The 18,036-nt window shown below is 41.8% G+C and overlaps 1 protein-coding gene across 2 annotated transcripts in view; it reads right to left on the bottom strand.

The window, feature by feature from the left end:
- LOC149465764 (rho GTPase-activating protein 39-like) overlaps positions 1–18,036 on the bottom strand; it is a 152,086-nt gene that overhangs the window by 26,820 nt on the left and 107,230 nt on the right. The window contains exons 5-6 of one of the 2 annotated variants that reach the window (XM_089673279.1): positions 13,288–13,380; positions 3,810–3,883 (exon numbers count right to left, since the gene is read on the bottom strand). In XM_089673279.1, the coding sequence (XP_089529405.1) occupies positions 3,810–3,883; positions 13,288–13,380 (167 nt within the window). The remainder of the gene's footprint in view (positions 1–3,809; positions 3,884–13,287; positions 13,381–18,036) is intronic. The other variant, XM_089673280.1, reaches the window with a different exon arrangement.

Raw genomic sequence — 18,036 nt, 5'->3', positions numbered from 1 at the left:
AGTTTCCATTTAGGATACAGATGTTTCAACCGCTGTACATGTGAAGAAGCTGTCAGAGAACTGTCAGAAATAGAGGAACTCTGCACATACACTTTTTGCCTGTTTGGAATTCTTATTTTCATCCTACTTCTTCTTCTTCTACTTCTTCATCCTCATCCTCAGAAGAAGAAGAAGAGGATGAGGATGAAGAAGAAGAAGAAGAAGAAGTAGGATGAAAATAAGAATAATTCCAAGCCGGCAAAAAGTGTATGTGCAGAGTTCCTCTATTCTGCAGATGCAGAGCTCCTCTAAGTGTATCTGCAGAATAGAGGAACTCTGCACATACACTTTTTGCCGGCTTGGAATTAATCTTATTTTCATCCTACTTCTTCTTCTTCTTCTTCATCCTCATCCTCAGAAGAAGAAGAGGATGAGGATGAGGATGAAGAAGAGAGAGAAGAAGTAGGATGAAAATAAGAATAATTCCAAGCCGGCAAAAAGTGTATCTGCAGAGCTCCTCTAAGTGTATCTGCAGAATGTCATTTATGGAAACAAATAGATACAATGTTTCAACCGCTGTATGGAGTGAATGTCCCAGAACTGTCAGAAATAGACTATTTCTGACAGTTCTGGGACATTCCCTCAATACAGCGGTTGAAACCGCTGTATGGAGTGAATGTCACAGAACTGTCAGAAATAGACAGAAACTGTCACAGAACTGTCCTTCTCATCCTTCTCCTTCTCATCCTTCTCCTTCTCCTTCTTCTCATCCTTCTCCTTCTCATCCTTCTCCTTCTTCTCATCCTTCTCCTTCTTCTCATCCTTCTCCTTCTTCTCATCCTTCTCCTTCTTCTCATCCTTCTCCTTCTTCTCATCCTTCTCCTTCTTCTCATCCTTCTCCTTCTTCTCATCCTTCTCCTTCTTCTCATCCTTCTCCTTCTTCTCATCCTTCTCCTTCTTCTCATCCTTCTCCTTCTTCTCATCCTTCTCCTTCTTCTCATCCTTCTCCTTCTTCTCATCCTTCTCCTTCTTCTCATCCTTCTCCTTCTCCTTCTCCTTCTCCTTCTCCTTCTTCTCATCCTTCTCCTTCTCCTTCTTCTCATCCTTCTCCTTCTCCTTCTCCAAGGGCATTTAAACTAAAGGTACAGTGTTCTGCACTAATTTAAAGGCTCTCTGAAGCCTAGAAACCCTTTTTATAAGTTAACTTCGTAGCGAATGAATTCGCATCGAATCTAATTTCTTCCTGGAATTCGCCGAATCAGCCGAATCGAATTTTTGAAAAATTCGCTCATCTCTAATCATGATATAACATGAATGTTATAAATTTTTTAAAAATCTGCTGCCTGTCATTAGGAAACCAAAACAAGAAGCGAGGAAATCCCTGGTTGTCACCAGCACTAGTGTCCCCATTAGCAGATTTTCACTTTATGGCTTCTTGAACATGGTACTGACACATGAACATCAGACATGCCAGATCTGAAGAGGGTTGCATCGAGGAAGTGATCCTGACGGATTTTATTTTCACTGGACTTTGTGTCTTTGGTGGATTTCTGAGCACTGCATGTTTAATGATTAGATGTCCCTTATGCAGGCCATACATGGTTTGAATTACGAATGATTTTTCGTCCAAAAATCAAAAAAGTCATTCACTCGGTAATCCGATGGTGCCATCAATGATTTTGAAAATCGTCTGACCAAGTCATAAAGTTCACCCCATAGAACAGGTGAAACTTCTGTTCCTTCCAGGTCAAGGCTCATGCGCATATTCTTTTCGGAAAAACGATCGTACGATTTGACCATCGAGTTGAAAATGGGTCGTTTTTCCATAATTTTCAAAACATGCGTGATCACCAAAAAGGGGAGGAACCATGAAAATCGACTGGTGCCATTGACCCACTAACAGAGCGAAAATCGGCCGATTATTCTTAGATCCGATTTTTGGACAAAAAAAAAACGAATTTCGACTTCTAAAATCTGATGCCTTTGTGAGGAGAAATAGATCATTTGAGATTCTAAACTCCAAACTTTGATTAGGATGAAGCAGCTGGCACACAGATATTATAAAGCCGCTAAAGCCGGTCATACATTAGTAGATTTTCATATGAACATTCCTTTTAAAAAATCTCAGTACATTCATTGAATGTCGCTTGAAAGTACTTCAAAGTCTGCTTTTAACATTTGATTTTGGAACAAATTTATATCACTGTCAGAAATGTGTTTATTCAGGAAACATTTTCCATCCTGCTCCTTCGAGTTTGCTCTACACTGCGGTTGAAAACGAACAACCATTGGACCCCACTCATGATTAGAAAATCGAACAAACGTCCTTAAAATGGCAAAATTCAAACTACATTCTACTAGAGTATAGCCGGCTTGAGGAATGCTCACATTCAGGAAACCTCTCAGCCAGAATGGAGTTTCTACAGAGAAAATAAATGTCACCGTCACCATATTTACTCAGAAATCTGATGTGTACACTGCTCAGTAAACTCTGCCACTTTCTAAAGGACTAACCTAAATTCCACGTCCCTGAGTACACAATCACATTACAATGTATGCCGAGTGTTTCTTCTTAATCCCATCCTGTTTCATGCGCAACAAACAATGCAAGACATCAGGAAACTTGAGAACAGGGAGGCTGCCAGTGTGGCCCTTTCCTTCTGAAAATGCTTAGTTGCCTGGCTGTCATGAGGGCTCCTGCCTTCAATTCTTGGGTCAGTGACCCAGATCACATATACAACCTTTCCATGACATTGTTGGTCTGCATACCTGTTCCAGAAATAAGCTGGGGGGGACGGGGGACTTGTTGCTCTGACCCTCATTGGCAAAGCTTAGGTTTGGTTTTAAAAGGGCCCTTCTGTTAGTCATATCTGTTCTTTATTAGCCATCAAGGCATATTTTCATCCCATAGGCTCTTTACATTGCAGTTATTTTGTAGACTAATGCTCCTTTGGACAGAAAGTCACATGACGAGTCGTAGGCCATTGATTTCGATGGGATCCTTTCCAATCTAATTGACTTTAAAAAGGTTCCTGCAATACTTTGATGGAACTTTCTTGGGACTTGAGTGCCAGAGAGTGTAAAATTGCAGAAAAGTCGCACCAGCATGAATGGAGCCTTAGGCTTCCTGCACACTGGATGTTTTTAACACTGTTAGGGGCGTCTGGCATTTTTTTCTACTTCTAAAAGCCCCTCCACATATGCACACATGCATTTAGAGGCCTTCAGAGGCAGAAAAAAAAGTCACTGCACATCAATGCTAGACGCGTCAGGCACTTGAACATTATTTATAGTCTCTCTCTCCATCCCTCCCTCTTCCCCTCTCCATCCCTCCCACTCCTTCCCCCTATCCCTCCCTTCCGCGCCCTCCCCCTAGCCCTCCCTTCCGCGCCCTCCCCCTAGCCCTCCCTTCCGCGCCCTCCCTTCCACTCCATCCCTCTCCCCCTCTCCTCCCCTTCCGCTCCTCCCCTTGCACTCCATCCCCCTCCCTCTCCCCTTCCCCCCCTTCCACTCCCCCCCTTCCACTCCCCCCCTCCCCGCTCCCCCCCCCTTCCGCCCTCTCCCTCCCCTCTTCTCCCTCTCCTCCTTCTCCTCCTCCTCTCTCCCTCCCTTCCTCCTCTCTCCCTCCCTTCCTCCTCTCTCCCTCCCTTCCTCCTCCTCCTCTCTCTCTCCCTCCCTCCCTCCCCTTCTCTCCCTCTCTCCCTCCCTCCCCCTCCCTCCCCCTCTCTCCCTATCTCTGTGTATACACACACACACACACACACACACACACACACACACACACACACACACATATATATATATATACACCATTCCATAAATATTCTTACCTTCTTTCCTCCAGTAATTGCAACTTTTTGCAGTTTCCGATAACAATATTTAGCATAGGTGCTGATGGGCAGACCTGAAAAAATAAAACAGTGCACACAAATCAGATTGGAATTTACAACCACCAAGAAAATAAGGTGACACTAGGGAAGAATAAACTGATAAAATAGTTCATCTTTGGATCACATCACTTTGAAGGGGGATTCTACCCAAAACTGGAAGATGTTCTTGGATGGAACCAGCACTTTTTTTGTATTTCCCACTCCCCCTGCTGGTGCAATATGGTATTGAAAGGCAGCCATATTGAAGCAATAGCCCTCTATGAACACACCTGTGTAAGAATAATTAGTCTTTATGGTACACACAGATATAGAATTTAATTTTGTTGAACAATCACTGGATATCAATGGGGTCATAAACCTGTTGTTACTTTCCATAAATATTGGTGTTCACCAATTTTAGTATTGTCAGTATGTGCTCCAAGTGCTCTCTGGCACATGGCCATTTCATACATACCAAGGCATTTTTTAAGCACTGCCTCTAACTGGCCTTTCTTGACAGAGACTACATGAGCATTGGAGCAAGGCATGATTTTTTTTTTTCTGAAAAGTAATTTTGATGTATAGACTTTATATTTATAAAGAATAAAGGTTATTAATTAGTTCAGATAAGCAAAGGGTTTAATGGATAAAAAAACAGAAAAGAACTAAAAGCAAATATAGTAAGGTGAATTATTTGCAGTAATTTAGGGCTATTTGGGTAGTAGTGAATCGCATCAAACAGGTACAACAGAAAACGTCATACATTAGGCTGGATATTCTTTCATACTATATTACATCACCCATCCTGTATTTGAAAATACTGTAATTAAAAGGTAGATTGGTTAGTACGGTAGATATACTTGCTCTTCTTCCTTTTTTTTTTTTTTATAAAGCACTTGAGTTATTACTAATAATTTTTGCAGTGATGTTCAGATTTTTGCAAGCTTGTCTTACGTATTGCAACTGTAAAAAATGTAGTCAATGCAGAACACCACTAGAGGGTGTAAATAATTTGCTCCAAAACACTGCCACACAGGGAGGGCATTGATTTGAACAAGTCCTGGTAAAGCCCCAGAAACGTGTTTGCTTTAAAAATAAAACTGGTGTTCACTATACCGGTTTATATTCCGTATATCACGAGGTTTACACTGTGGTCTCTTTTACTTAGAATTTTAATTGTATCGCTACAACACCTGAAGAAGTGGTTTGCACCACAAAACATGTTGAGTAAAATGCCATATCTGGAGTCTGTTGTTCCAGTTTTACTATTGCTATGCATTTACTCATTGCTCCCGAGAGTAAATATCTTTGGGATTAAGGAACAACAATCTCCAGTACGTTTTGAGGGGTTATGATGTATATTTTAGTCCACTTGGACATGTTATTAATGTTGTAATAAAATTGTCTTTATCTTAATCCTCTTGTTTTTTTATTGTATTGTCTCCCTTTATATTGTAAAGTGCTGCGCAAACTGTTGGCGCTATATAAATCCTGTATAATGCTACCACTACTACTATAGGTTTGTGGTCTTGTTCATGGGTACAAAACGTCCATCTGAATTTACTTTTTGTTTTTCGATGTGTCTACATTGGGATAGGTCGATGTCTTATGATTTTTTTTATTCATTTTTATGGCACTGACGTGGATGCAGCTGTCCTTTCAGCTCCCAAATCCAATCACTGTCCAAATCTTATAGACTTCACCTCCACAACATCTCCAAGTTCTTAACCTCAAACTACTAAGCAACTTATTCCTTCCCTGGTATCTCTCGCCTTGACTATTGTAACTCCCTCCTCATTGACCTACCTCATCGCAGGCTATCCCCTCTTCAGTCTATCATGAATGCTGCTGCCAGACTCATCCACCTTACTATCCGTTCCATATCTGCCACCCCTCTCTGCCAATCCTTCCACTGGCTTCCCATTGCCCAACGAATAAAATTCAAAACATTAATAACATACAAAGCCATTTACAACTCTGCCCCAATTTACATCACCGAACTTGTCTCCAAATATCACCCAAACCGTCGCTCTCCTCGCACAACCTCCTGGTCTCTAGCTCCCTGGTCTCTTCCTCCCATGCTAATCTCCAGGATTTATCCAGAGCCTCCCCCATCCTCTGGAACTCTCTACCCCAATCTATCAGACTATCACCTACTCTGCCCACTTTTAGATGATCTCTGAAAGCCTCTCTCTTCAGTGAAGCCTATCCTAACTTCTGCTAATAACTGAATCTTCTGTTCCTCCTACAAGTCCATCCCCCACAGTTATTACCTTTTGTACCACTAGCCCCTCCCTCTTAGATTGTACGCTCCAGGGAGCAGGGCCCTCAAATCCCTCTTGTATTGAACTGTATCGTTGCTGTATTGTCTCCCTTTATATTGCAAAGTGCTGAGCAAACTGTTAGCGCAATATAAATCCTGTATAATAATAATCATAATCTGGAATATCATGGTTGGGTGGTTCAAATCTCCATCCACTTATCTCTACCACAACGCAAGGTGACCTTGGAAGCCTTTCAGTATGCAGAAATTGGCAGCTCAATAGGAAGACGCTCTACTTTCACTATCACCATACCAATGGATAAAAATAATATTATAAAGCAAACATAAAATGAAACAAGGTTTCCAGCGCCTATATGCATTTCCCAGGGTTTGTTAGTGTGACATGGGCCTCCAGCACATGCCTACAAAGCAGACATCAGAGCCCGAGTATGTAAAGAGCAAATATGCCAGCCTCCTTGTTCGCATACATCTACTAATAATACAAAGAACAAAAAGGTATTAAACATACTGTTCAGAGTATTTTCATCAAGCCGGTGCATTTCATATGTCACCTCCTCCCACGCTCCCCTCCAGGACTTCTCCCATCCTATGGAACTCCCTACCCCAATCTGTCCAGCTGTCTCCTAATCTAGCCAACTTTAGACGATCCCTGAAAACCTCTCTTTAAAGAAGCCTATCCTGCTTCTACCTAGTAAACCGCCATTTCTTTCCTCCATCAACTCACCCTCCCCCCCCCACACACAGATATTACCTTTTGTATCACTCAACCCTTCCTCCTAGATTGTAAGCTCTAACGAGCCGGGCCCTCTGTTTCCTCTTGTACCAAATTATATTTTAACTGTCTACCTTCATTTTGTAAAACGCTGCGCAAACTGTTGGCGCTATATAAATCCTGTATAGTAATAATGTTTGTCCAAAGAGATATTGAAAAAAGGATTCATCTTCCCTTTAATGCACTTTAAGGAATGAGATGTTCTGAGTTTCTCCTTTAAAAGGAGACGGATACAAATGTGATTGGCAATATATGACAAGGGAAATGATAGAAGGCCAGAACCCGGGGCTCAGGGCTTCATTATCCCCTGCTTAATGCAGGTGCATCAGCTACTGAAAGGGATACTTCAATAATGAATGGGAGATGAGCCTACAGAATGGACAGAGTAGATTGCTGCATTCCACAGCGATGAGCTCAGCAGCCGCATTGTAATCCGGAGAGGAGGACGACGGGAGAAGCTAGCAACCTTCTCACTCTGCAGGCTGATCAGACACAAAACCCAGGAAATATTTGCTTTTAACTTCTAATGTTTGTGGTAACCATAAGTGCTGCTTCTAAGACCGCCATGACAACCACAGTTATGAGGATTAAATGGAGGGCCGCTTGCATTTTTTTCAATTGTGAGGTATATCCAAGCATTTCTTGGTAAGAATGTGCTTCATATAGCATCAAAGCTCAACACCTACGGGGGTATTTATAAAAAAACTCAGAGCGCTTTTCATAATTTGCAACTGCATACACATTCCTTCTGTGCAAATGAGACAAAACTGAATATTAATAGGCTATTTTCTCTCCAGGTCAAATGTTCTTTATTCAAAGCAGAATAGCATGAATCTGGAATGTTCCGCATTGTGGCCACTAAATGGAGCCAATTATAATAGGAAATAAATATTTATTTACAATTATCATCCCTGCTATCTAGTGGCATAAGGCAGCATTTTCCTGATTAGCTCTATGAAGAACATTCAACCTGGAGAGAAAATAACTGAGCACAGGTATATGCAGTTCCACAGGATAAAATGCTCAGCAGATTTATATATACAGCACCTATTGATGTAGAACCCTATTAGTCAATATGTTATTAGTTTTTGTTTTTATTATAAGCTTTAAAATCAGCTTCTAAAACAAATACTCACTGAATATCAATCATTGAATGGTTTTAAGCATTTTCAGTAAACATGCAGAAACAGTGGCTAAATGGTTTACACTGCCTGGCAGTACTAGGGTCGCTGGTTCGAATCCTAACTACGACACCACCTGCCTGGAGTTTGCATGTTCTCCCTGTGCTTGCGTGGGTTTCCTCCGGGTAGTCCGGTTTCCTACCACACTCCTCCTCCTCCTGGCTCCAGTCTAAATTGGCCCTGGCAAGTTAGGGACCTTAGATTGTACGCCCCTTGAGGGTCAGGGACTGATGTGAATGTATAATATATGTATGTAAAGAGCTGCATAACCTGACAGAGCTATATAAGTACCTGAAATAAATAAAGAAGTCTGATCAGTGAAGGAAAGCACACCAAGTTCCCAGAACGGCTAGGGAACTGACCATGGTGTGTTCTCCTGCCTAGCGTGGTCAGTTTTTGATAGGAAAGCAGAAGGACTGGCAGGAACACCAGGGATTTTACACAAAGGAAGCATTACAAAGAGAACAGGATATTTTTTCATACATCTACATGGTACAGCAGGCACATATCAGGAATATGAAATGTTGGGTTTACATACACCATATTGCCAAAAGTATTGGTCGGCCTGCCTTTACACACAAATGAACTTTAATGGCATCCCAGTCTTAGTCCGTAGGGTTCAATATTGAGTTGGCCCCGCCCTTTACAACTATAACAGCTTCAACTCTTCTGGGAAGGCCGTTTACAAGGTTTAGGCGGGTGTCTATGGGAAGGTTTGACCATTCTTCCAGAAGCACAATTGTGGGGTCAGGCACTGATGTCGGGGGAGGAGGCCTGGCTCACAGTCTCCGCTCTAATTCATCCTAAAGGTGTTCTATCTGGCTGAGGTCAGGACTCTGTGCAGGCCAGTCAAGTTCCTCCACCCAAAACTGGCTCCTCCATGTCTTTATAGACCTTGCTTTGTGCACTGGTGTGCAGTCATGTTGGAACAGGAAGGTGCCATCCCCAAAGTGTTCCCACAAAGTTGGGAGCATGAAATTGTCCAAAATGTCTTGGTATGCTGACGCCTTTAAAGTGGCTGTACAGGCTGAAGTTTTTTTACCTTCATGCATTCTAGCAGTTCCAGCGGAGGACCTGAGAGGAGGAAGATATGGGCTACTCTTTGCAAAACCACTATACAGAGCAGGTAAGTAAAGTCATGTTTGTTATTTAATTTAATTTATTTATTTTTTAATTATGCCTTTAGAATCACTTTAAGGAGTACCCTTCACTGGAACTAAGGGGCTAAGCCCAACCCCTAAAAAACAACCCCACACCATAATCCCCCCTCCACCAAACTTTATACTTGGCACAATGCAGTCAGGCAAGTACTGTTCTCCTGGCAACCGCCAAACCCAGACACGTCCATTGGATAGACAGAGAAGTGCGATTCATCACTCCAGAGAACACGTCTCCACTGCTCTAGAGTCCAGTGGCAGCGTGCTTTACACCACTGCATCCGAAGCTTTGCATTGCACTTGGTGATGTAAGGCTTAGATGCAGCTGCTCGGCCATGGAAACCCATTCCATGAAGCTCGCTGTGCACGATTATGTGCTAATCTGAAGGCCACATGAAGTTTGGATGTCTTTAGCTATTGACTCTGCAGACAGTTGGCAATTTCAACATTTTGCGTGGTCTACCACTTCGTGGCTGAGTTCCTGTTCCCAGTTGCTTCCACTTTGTTATACCACCACTAACACTTGGCCGGGAAATATTTAGCAGCAAGGAAATTTCACGGATGGACTTATTACACAAGTGGCAACCTATCATGGTACCACGCAGGGGCGGACTGACAACTCATGGGGCCCCCGGGCAATAGGGGATCATGGGGCCCCTGTGTCCTTGCCCAAAATCAAAAAAGCCTATAAAAAAAGGTACCAGGGGCATCTCATGGGGCCCCCTACTGACCCCAGGCCCTCGGGCAGTGCCCGAGTTTCCAAATGGTCAGTCCGCCCCTGGTACCACGGTTAAATTCACTGAGCTCCTGAGAGCGACCCATTCTTTCACAAATGTTTGTAGAAGCAGTCTGCATGCCTAGGTGCTTGATTTTATACACCTGTGGCCATTGAAGTGATTGGAACACCTGAATCCAACGATTTGGAGGGGGGGCCAATACTTTTGGAAATACAGAATATTCTTTAATTCAACACAAAATGCCATATCCCTCCTTGTGCAACACCACGGCTACATGTTCATACCCCCTTAGTCCAAATTATCCGTAGGCTCTGAACATGGACATTGTGTACATGTGTACTTTATTGTTCTCAGGAAAATTATAAAAAAATAAGATAAGTAAAAAAAACAAAAAACATAAGAAAATGGCTTCACCTAGATGCATTCACTACAGATAATACATAGAAACAAGGTTTATAAAACACGAACCCACATCGGTAAGATTATCTACTGATATCAAGCTGATCTTGGTTACTTATGCATCTAAAAACATTGAAAATATTCCACATTCCATTAAGATCAGAGAACACTTTCTCTGAAGTGCAGTTAACACAAAGAAAAAAGTATTTCTGTGGGCAAAGTTTTGGGAATCTATTTACTTAAAGGCAAAACTACATCTCACATAGGTCATGTGAAAGCTATGCGGTTTAGAAAAAAAAAAAAAAAAAAAAAAAAAAGAAAGAAAACCTTGTTAGCATATGTCTTGAAAACCATGAGTGTAATATAGATCTAATTGGTTATTCTGTATCTGCCGAAAAATACTACGTTACATTCCCCTCTCTGACAGCCAGAGTTTCCCAACTTTCCTCTGCTCCAGGGCTACAGCATTCAGGAATCTATGGCATTACACACTTTCAGGACTATTGAATGACTGTCCCCCTGCTACGCAACATAGTTCCATCCTTTCACTGCTATGTCCTGTAGTAAACCACAATGCATAAGGAGGAGAGATATACATCCAACATTCATGGAAGGGAAGCACAATGGCTTACTGCCTTGCAGCACTGAGGTCCTTGATTTGAATGCTGTATAGGACACCATCTGCTTGGCGTTTGCATGTTTCCTTGTGCTCATAGTACGCCGTTCCCTCCCTTATTCCAAAGATATCCTAGTAGGTTAAATTGGCTCCTGTCTAAATTAGCCCTAGTATGTGTATGCATGTGTGGTAGGGACCTTAGATTTTAAGCTCTTTGAGGACAGGGACTGATGGGACTATATAGTATGTAAAGCAAAGTAGACATTATGGGGTTGATTTACTAAACTGGAGAGGGCAAAATCAGGTGCATCTCTGCATGGTAGTCAATCAGCTTCTAATTTAATCTTCTTCTTTGGCAAAAAAACTGGAAGCTATTGGTTTCTATGCAGAGCTGCACCAGATTTTGCACTCTCCAGTTTTAGTAAACCAACCCCTATATAAATAACTAATAAATACAACAAATAAATGGCAAGTCTTGCAGAGGCTGCAGTACTGGAAGACATGGAAGGTAGGGGACATGGGCACCGGAGAGAGGCAAGTAGATAATATCTTCTATTGCACGGACATTTAATCACGATTACCGTTTGCTTATTTTGTCTTCCAAAAGTAGAATTTATATGGTTATCCAATTTATAAATGTGCAAACTGAATGCCTCCTCAGCACTTTAATGTTATTGAACTTACAAAAAAAAATAAGCCCCACTTACAATGGTTCTGAAAATGCACTGCCCTTCACCAATATAGGCAATTCTATCTTTAGGAGGGAAAAGAGTCAGACTATGTCACATAGATTATATAACCTCATTGCATTTCAGCCAGAGTGCAAGGAGCAGTTAGACACATGGGACTGCACTCTATCATCATTACACAAGGACGGGTTTATGGAAGAGGGGACAATAGAGGTTTCCCAGGAGAACACTTACTGTGACAAACTACAGAACTGTAAATCACAGGTCAAAATTCCCCATTGAGAACTAAAGACCCTCTGAAAGTAAATAAAGAAAATGAAGAACTGTCATGACCTGCCAGACCAATATTGGTAATCAAGATGTACGAGAGACATTAGTCCATACTGTAGACTTCATGGCTTTGCAGAATAGCACAACTAAAGGGTTTATATTATTGTCTGTAGACAAGGTCACTCAAGGGATCTCATGACTCTCTGCGGCTTATCCTTCTATTCCTGCAGGGGTAAAAAAAAGAGATGAGGAGCGTCTTCACTAGGAATGTGCTAGGGCATGTTCAGATCCTAGTCCAAAGCCATGTGAACGATCCAGCCAGGAAGCTGCCACCTGGATTGGGCCAAGCATGAGCAGCTGAGGCAATCATTCTACTGTTTTCAGAAAAAGCAATGAGGCCTTTAAAAATAATAAATAAATAAAACAGTCCCTACAGTCAAACTTGGTGGATGTTCACCGTTTTGGGGTTGCTTTGCTGCTTCAGGCACTGGATGTCTTGACTGTGTGCATGGCATTATGAAATCTGAAGACTAACAAAGAAACAGAATCAGAGGTCATGGGTCTTACAGCGGGACAATGACCCGAAGCACACATCAAAAACCACCCAGAAATGGTTTCAGACAAAGCGCTGGAGAGTACTGAACTGGCCAGCAATGAGTCCAGATCTCAATCCCATAGAGCTCCTGTGGAGAGATCTCAAAACAGCAGTTGGGAAAAGGAACCCTTTCAATCTGAGAGACCTGCAGCAGTTGGAGAAAGAAGAGTGGTCCAAAATTCCAGTAGAGAGGTGTAAGAAACCCATTGATGGTTACAGGAAGCGATTGATTTCAGTTACATCTTCCAAGGGTTTGTGCTACCAAATATTAAATTGCGGGTGCCAATAATTTTGTCCAGTCCATTTTGGGGGTTTTGCTTGGAATGTGTCAGATTTGGCTTTTTGTTTCTCCACTTTTTTGTGGCATACCAATACAAACAAAAGAAAGAAACATGAGAATGCCTAAACATTTGTAATTGCAACAATTTTCTGGGCAAAGTGGTGCATTATCTGACAGAAATACAGGGCTGCCAATATTTTTGGTCAGGACGGTATAACAGGGAATATGCAATTTAACAATCTGTCCTCTAGCATTGGATAGACTCATCTTTAATGTTGGTATCATGCCGTAACCATGTTTTTCATGCATGCAGTTACATGTTAGTGCACATGATCAAGAAACCGGGTAACAACAGCTTTCAAGACTGACAGATAACAGGAACCAAAGTGGACACAAACACCACAATAAGATCTCACAGAAAATCAGGCAACAGTCTCAGAAGACCACAGTTATATTTACCTTCCTCTTCTTCCACATTCTGCTTCCTCTTTTTTCGAGATTTCGAATTCTTCTTAGACTTCAGCTCCTCAGCTTCCTGAATCCGCTGCTGAACTGCAAGAAGAAGCCAGCAGCTTAGTGCCAGAATTACGACCATGAGAAGCATAAACCTAAATACAGCAATCCTTACCAAAAAACTGGAAAGTATAAAAGCAAATGGAACTTCTAGAACAGCCATTCTCCACCAGGGTTTCATTGAATCCTGTGGTTCTGAGGGGTTCCTTGAGCCGTGGCTTCACCTCCCATCTGATGGACCTGCATAGTTCTAGGTCCAATGCCACTTCAAAGTCAAAAACAGCATGACACCAATGATCATTTTAGCAGTCTATCGGTGACATACATACAAGTGGCCACCAACGGAAGTGGCATTTTTCATACTGACCCCCAAAATGTATTCATATCAGGGGTTCCATGACACCTGAAAATTATTCAGATTTCCTTTGGGGTAAAAAAAAAAAAAAAAAAAAAAGTTGAGAAAGGCTGTTCTAGAAAGTATTGTTTTCTATCATTTCTAGAATCTATAGCTACCACTTACTATATAAAAAGGCATATATTGGTTACACAGTCTAGTTTGTGGGAAAATATAGCTCCTGGTAACCATACATTTTTTGGGAGGGAATAATTAAAGCAGAACTATAGGCAAAACATTTTTTTTTTTTCATTTTGGTTAAAGCAAAGGAGCATTGTACAGTCAGATTTTTTTTGTGCCATTTGCGTCCCATTGCGGAGAATCCCCTTTACTTCCTGTCCCATAGCCAAAAAGGAAGTGAGGAAATCCCCCAGGTCACCAGAACTAGGGTCCCCATTGGAAGATTTCCCCTCTTACTTTTCTGTGGACAACCCAAAATCTTTTTTTTACTTTCACTTTCAATGGTAAAACAGAACAAATAGAGAGGGTGAATCTTAACAGGGACACAGGCAGCAATAAAACTGACAGGGGTTCTAATCCATCTCCACTCTATCCAAAACTAAAGAAAAAAAGATTTTGCCTTTAGTTTTGCTTTAACTGTACACCATTTACAGAACAATGTCAGATTCTTCATGCCTTTCTCATGTTATTGGCTCGTGATTTCTTCTTTTATGTAAGCATGGGGACCGACTATATGGACCATCCCACTTCCTTCACTATGAAGAATGTAGTGGCAGTCTTTGTATCTACAGGAGAGAAGCAGGTAAGCATTTTCCAAAATCTTTGCAGTGTATATATAGGACCTGCTGAAAATGCTTTTCATTTTCCTCTTCAACAGAAAAAAATAAATAAAAAGGAGGTTCACTTCAAGCATAGGTATCACTGCTACTCTATATGGAGGAGTTTGCTAGGCTTGTAGGCAAGCATCAAGTCAAGACTGCTCAGCAGAACTGCACTTGTTGGTACATATACCGACTTATTCTGTAAAAGTAAGGGGAAATAATAACAAATTAGCAAAGACAAGAAACTCTAGGCAGCCAATCACAAACCATCTCTTAATCTGATGCTGCTATAGATTTCTGCACTCTATGCATTATCCATGTAATGAATGTATCAGTTGTATAATGAATGTATCAGTTGTATAATGAATGTCTAATGTTTCTGTTACAAAATCAAGTTTCTAGAACATTGTGACCAAAGTCACATCACTGTGTTTTAGCACTATGATCCACCAAAACAATACCAAATATCCACATAATATAAATAAAGGGCAGAAATAAGGGCTTCAGATACTCCAAGTCTGTGGTGTCAACCTGAACTATTTTGTGCAGAACAGTTCACATGGAAAACAAGTATATTTCAGGGCCAGAAGTGACAGTTGTGTACAACTGTCTGTTCAAATCAATTACAGGCTGCCACTGTACCCTGATTAAATGCATATCTGAGAGGTTGCCTGCATATGGGGATGGATGAGCATACCTGGACATAGGTTGTGTCCAGGGCTCTGTCCCTATACACGTGTACAAGCAAACACTCAGATGTACAGTTACCAGCATACAGCTGATGAATGTAAGTGGTTGTCAAGCCTGAAGGTTTTACCTTCATGCATTCAATGCATAAAAGGTAAAGAAACTTTCAGTGTGCAGCTCCTGCCTCAGCTGCCCTATTGCTTACCTGAGCCTGATCTCCATCTAGAGATATGCATGAGAGTGGCTGCTCTCCTGGCTCTCTGCCTCTTCATAGGCTCAGAGACAGCAGTGGGAGCCATTGGCTTCCGCTCTGGTCAATCACAGCCAGTGAGGAGGCAATGGGGATCATCCGAGCCTCATTCTGTGTGTCTTATGGACTCATAGAATGGGGCTCGTGGGTGAGCACACACACGAGTGCCCCCATAGCAAGCAGCTTGCTATGGGGCACTTGGCAGGGGGAGGAGCCCAGAACAACAGCAGGGGACCTGACAAGAGGAGGATCGAGGCAGCTGTGTGCAAAACCCTTGCACAGAGCAAGTTAACATAACATGTTTGGTTTTTTTTTAAATGAAGCCTTTAGTATCACTTTAATCTGTACAGACAGCTGTATAAAAAAACACCTGTCACTCCTGGGTGCAGAAATACACTTGTTTCCACATGCATGGCTCTCTGTGCCCATGTGAACGAGCCCTAGACTTAAAATGCAACGTCAGCCCAAACTTTTTATTTTAGCTTTGGATAGAGTGAAGAAAGCCAAGGCCCTCTGCCAGGTTTCTATTGCTGTAGAAGGTGTTCTACTTGTCACCTTGTCATTTAAAACAGACAGTAAAGGAAAATCTCCAATGAGGGTAAATACAGTAATAAAGATCTGGCAGAGCTTCTAACCCTCCTCATTTTATTCATTTCCCCCCCAAAACAAAAAAAAAAAAAAGCACTATAAGCCTTAAAGGCCACTAGTACATTGCAAAGAGTTGAGTTCTCTTCTAGCTCCAGTGAAAACTTTAAAGAAAAATGTTAAAAGTTGGTCTTGTTCTCATGTCCTAAATCAATTTGATGATCTTCCATCCATTCCTGGAATGTGAAAAAAATTTGACAATTTAAATGTAATTCACAACTGAAACACATGGTGCTAAGTGGGGCATTTTCCTCCAACTCCATAGCAATGTCTTGTCATTCTTACCTGCCCGGCATGGCTCGGCACCACCTTTCCAACTGCAGATTGAAACGGATTATAGGACAGAGCTAAACACCATGCACTGGGACAGGACATAGACGTATGCTCCAAGTCATCCCCATTGACAGGACACAATGTTAGATCACACAAATGTAGATCTTCCAGTAAGTAAATACACTAATGTCTAGTACAGGCACAAGCAGGTTAAGACACACACATACTCCAAATTACACCAAATGTTAAGTTCACTTCACACGAGTCATGCTCAAAAGTATACATAATACAGCAATAGTCTGAAGAGGTTCTTCAGTTTAAAAAGGCAATTTATGCTCCAGAACATTTTCTTCTTTTGTAGTAATACACAAAGAGCTCTCACCCAAACATGTAAGCAGTATCAATGGCCTATCCCGGTGTGGTCTACCTTGACAAGATCTGTCCATAGTACTACAGTGGTACTCAGAGCACCCTTATATTTGAATGAACACGGGCCAAAAACAGGGTTGCCTTACAAACCAGTGACATTTGAGGTTGTGCCTCAGATGTCAGAGAAGCCATGACTTAAAGAAGACCTTCCATCCCCGATAATTACCGATCAGAGCACATAAAAGTTACTTTGTAAGCAGATACACAATTTGATGGTTACTCGTAGGATCTCACAGTTTACCTATGATTGCTCCCTGGAAGGAACTGCTGACCTAGCCTTCTCAGGGGGCAGTTGGTAGGTACTGGGTACGTCACCAGTGCCTCAGAAAAGGCAGATGTTGAAAAAAAAAAGCATTTTTACATATAAGTGTATAGCAAGTATTCAACATGCATCTGTATTTTGTTTTGTATCTTTTGGAAGTAAGAAGCCCTTTTAAGGGAAGCAGAGACTCCGACACACAGATCATCTAATAGCCTAAAGTTGGGTCCACATTAGGTGGTTTTTTTCTATTCAACCAAGTGGGCTGAATAAAAAAATTAAAGAAAAAAAAAAAAAAAGGAAGAGAAGACCGCCATACTAACACAAACAATGTTAGTGTGATCACCATCACCGTACCTTTGTGTTCTGACATGAGGACCCCTGCCCTCCAGAACACACAGATTGGCACTGGCAGCCATTGGCCAGCACTGATCAGATGTGGGTCGGGTGCTGGTTTTCCAGCATGCCTGTCCAACAGAAGTTGGTTCTGAGAGTAAGGTTTTGTTAAATGGGGATGAAACTGCTTTATAATAATAATAATAATAGTAATAATAATAATAATAATAAATAATGATAATTTAAAAAAAAAAAAAAAAAACACAACACCACTTTTCCCTTTCAATCAGAATTTGCTCTGCCAGAAATCAAAAGTCACAGTTTCTATTATCTAGCCCATGGCCACAGACTTCTGCATTTGGTCAGGCTTTTCCAGAACCCTCTCTCCCTTGCTCTTGTACTTGGATCGCTTCCTCTCAGCAGCACTGTGCATAGAGCCCGGGGTCCCAATACATGCAGACCAGTGCTGGGACAAGGTCATCCAGCGCCCAAAGTAAAAGATGCCAAACTGCCCCCCTCATTCATGATGTACAAGCTTAGGGGATCCTTCGCCCAGCAGTCACTCGTCAAAATCTTTGTGCCATCGCTACACCGGTCAGCCTTGTAACAGATGGAATGTGCCCCCATTCCTATAGTAAAC

The sequence above is a fragment of the Staurois parvus genome, unplaced genomic scaffold (assembly GCF_062004578.1).
Source record: "Staurois parvus isolate SC_StPar_1 unplaced genomic scaffold, SC_StPar_1.0 ptg000137l, whole genome shotgun sequence".
Lineage (NCBI taxonomy): Eukaryota > Metazoa > Chordata > Amphibia > Anura > Ranidae > Staurois > Staurois parvus.
The sequence above is the reverse complement of the archived record's forward strand: the minus strand, read 5'-3'. Positions and strand labels throughout refer to the sequence as shown.